The sequence below is a fragment of the Buceros rhinoceros genome, unplaced genomic scaffold (assembly GCF_000710305.1).
Source record: "Buceros rhinoceros silvestris isolate BGI_N320 unplaced genomic scaffold, ASM71030v1 scaffold4534, whole genome shotgun sequence".
In the NCBI taxonomy this organism is placed as follows: domain Eukaryota; kingdom Metazoa; phylum Chordata; class Aves; order Bucerotiformes; family Bucerotidae; genus Buceros; species Buceros rhinoceros.
The window spans coordinates 27,204-30,236 of NW_010407512.1; the positions used below are offsets into that span (position 1 = coordinate 27,204).

General features: G+C 47.7%; 1 protein-coding gene across 1 annotated transcript in view; it reads right to left on the reverse strand.

Annotated features, from left to right (window-relative positions):
* FAM161B (family with sequence similarity 161, member B) overlaps positions 1-2,578 on the reverse strand; it is a 9,027-nt gene extending 6,449 nt beyond the window's left edge. Inside the window, 3 exon segments of the mRNA XM_010134477.1 lie at positions 723-908; positions 911-1,281; positions 2,430-2,578. Of these exon segments, the coding sequence (XP_010132779.1) occupies positions 723-908; positions 911-1,281; positions 2,430-2,578 (706 nt within the window).
* Positions 2,579-3,033: the final 455 nt, after the last annotated feature.

Below are 3,033 nucleotides of genomic sequence, written 5' to 3' on the forward strand. Positions count from 1 at the left end.
CGCCCCCCCCGAGGAGCCGCCCCCCTGCCTGCCACGCTTTTCGCCGCTGGGTTTGCTTTGCTTCTGCCTCAATCCACGATAGACTGGTAACACCGTGCTGGTTTCGGGTCTCCCCACGTGGCGCCGTGGTGCTTTGTCCTTGCCGCGGTTCCCTTTCCCTGCGCCACGTGGCCGTTGCCATCTTTGCCCTGCTGCCGCGGTGTTAACCCTCGCCTTCCCATTTCCTAAAAACCCCCAATATCCTACTGGTTTGCCTTTGTATCATATATATACCGGTTTGTAGTGTTATTAAAGTTTGTTTCAGTTTTTTCCAAAAAGTATATTTGAGGTCTCACTAATTCTTTTTCTCCCTTCCCCTATCTCTGGTGGGATAGGGAAGGTATTACTGTTACCGGATCTTGGTTTCTTTTACCTCGGCCAAACTGGTGACAACATCTGTCTGAAAAGCTCGGTGTACCCATGTGTGCTGGGTAGTGGTACAGAACTACTGCTACTGCTGACACTGCTACAAGACTACTAAGTTTAGGACACTCTCTTGTAACAATATCTAGATGAAATGTAATGACCAGTGATACAGAGGAGACTAGACAACACCACGGGATGTAATCATTGACTTTATGGTCCAAGTAACACCCTATGGGCCATGATCCTAGCTCCAGCCATGACAACAGTGAGGGGATAGGCAGGGAGCTCTTTTTACAGGAAGAGCCCTGGCACTTTACCTTTGAGTTCATCTTCAAGAAGTGGGTCATAAGCAGATTTAGGAACTTTTTTACTGGCTTGCTTCTGTTTGGAGCTCTCATTTGGAGTTTCTACTGCCAGGAACTTTTGTCTGATAGCTTCTTTCTTTTTCTTCTTCTTCAGGAACCTGAAGGACCACTGGGTTGGCAGTAGCAGCTCCTTTCTTTCTGTGTTGCTATTTGCCTGCAAATCTCATTCTGCTCCATTATTTCCTCTTAAAGGGGCAGAAACACATGAGCAGGTACAGGTTGTGTCTAGAATTGTTTCTGACATTCAGCTTAATCCTGACTTTGCCTGTTGTCTCTCCTTTTGTCTAGTTCAATAAACACGTATGACTTTGTTAACTGGGACTTTTTGGAGGCTTCCTACAGTGTTATTTCAAAAGGCTGACGGATAGTGATGGAAGGAATCCAGGGAAATGAAGCACTTTTTGGCCTCAAGTGAGATTTAGGAAACAAGGGAGGCTTTTACTGATCCTAGGTACTGTCCAAGATGAGGTTGACCAAAGAACTGGACTGCCTTTTGTTACCAAATGTATGACTAAGACAAAGACATCAGAAAGGAGAAATATAAGTTAAATTGTTAAAAAAGAGTTAGGAGGATCACTGTTGATTACGAGAAAGACACCATAAGCTGAGCTGGTCATTAAAAGACAGGCCTAGGGCTTATAATTCTTGGACTCAAACTTTGGTAGCAAAGCAAAATATAGTGAGCAGAGCTTTGCTGGTTTTCCATTTTCCATGTATGAAATAGTGGTTATGCCTATTTAGCTTTGTAATGCAATTTATTATGCTGCTATTGCCAGAAAGGCCACAAGTAAACCAGAAAGTTCCAACTTGAGCAATATCTGGCTGAGAGCTAGGCAAAGCTATAAAAAGACAAACTCAGGAGAGGTAATAAATTAGGCACAAATTTGATGCACAAATCCTAGCAAACAGTACCAAACACCAACATTCCTAAGACACTGATGGAAGGGCCACTGTGAAGAACTGCTTTAGTACTACTCTTAAGAGGTTCAGCTGGAAACTCTGTGGCTGATAAGACCATATAATAAGAAAAAACCCCAAGGCTATCATGGGTCTCACTAAAATAGCAAACTTCTCATAGGATGTTTGAGGGTGGTTGTGAAACTGAGCAAACCTTACAAGATATTTAGAGGAGGAATAAATGCAGTTAAATGGAAGGACCAAGGTGGATCAGGGTGGACCAAGTACTAGGAAATGAGAAAAAAGGGGGGAAAACAGTGGGTGCCAATCACGTGTAAACAGGCTCCTGGGCGATACATTTGCCTGGTGATTGCCGCAGTCTGTTCCTCTTCATGAACTACTTACGTTGTAAGCGCCTGTGAGTATGATCCGCTAGTGAACTTCAAGCTGGACTACCCACACAGAAAAATAAGAGGTCTGAGCGCTATACATGGGAGAGACCATGGCTCTGAAGACTGGACACTGGGTAGAAATGTATGTGATCTGATAGCAAATTTTAAGCGTAATGAGCAAGAACAGGATTTGTGCTGTTCATGTTTTATATGAATGTTGCTTACATGGGAACCTGTTGGCTCTATCCTCCTATCTGTGAATACGTTTGTGGATGGCATTTTGGTTCTACACGAATCCGCTTATACACAGTCCACCTTGAAACAAGAGTGCCGCATGCCATTCTGCCCTCCTTACCATATACCATCCTACCTGAGAGCCTCCCACAGCTTGTAATGCAGGACTGCTGCCTCACGCCTGAACCCCTTGAGCTCCTCATCCTCTTCGGATACCCCAACGTCACCCCTTAACTCTGCCTGGAACGGCAAGGCCAGTCCTAGCGGGGACTGCAGATCTCCCATTCCAAGAGGCCGCTCCCAGTTCCTAGTCCAGTTGGAGGGAAACGCAGGAGTTAGTCCGTTACAGCCTGAGGGAATGCCGTCTCAACTGGAAGGAAAAAAAACAATCGCGAAGCGCTCGTTCAGGTGTGCTGGTGCAACTTCTACGGCCGCCCTCAGCGCTCCTCTCACCTTCAGGCCACCGCCCGCCAACGGCGCCGATTCCACCTCCCTCCAATCAGCGAAGTCGGCAGCGCTCCAGTCCCGCCTTTTTCGCCTCAAGAAGCCAATCGGACTCGGAGATGGGCAGCAGTCCCCGCTCTCTCATTGGTTCTCGGGAAGCAGTGCAGCGCCGGCCCCCAGGCGGGCCGCGGTGCCCCGGTTCCCGGAGGGACTGCCCCTCGGCGGTGGGGGACGTGTCGCCGCTTCCGCAGTGATGGTGGCTGTGTTTCGTCGGGGGGTGCTGGCTTCCCTCAGCG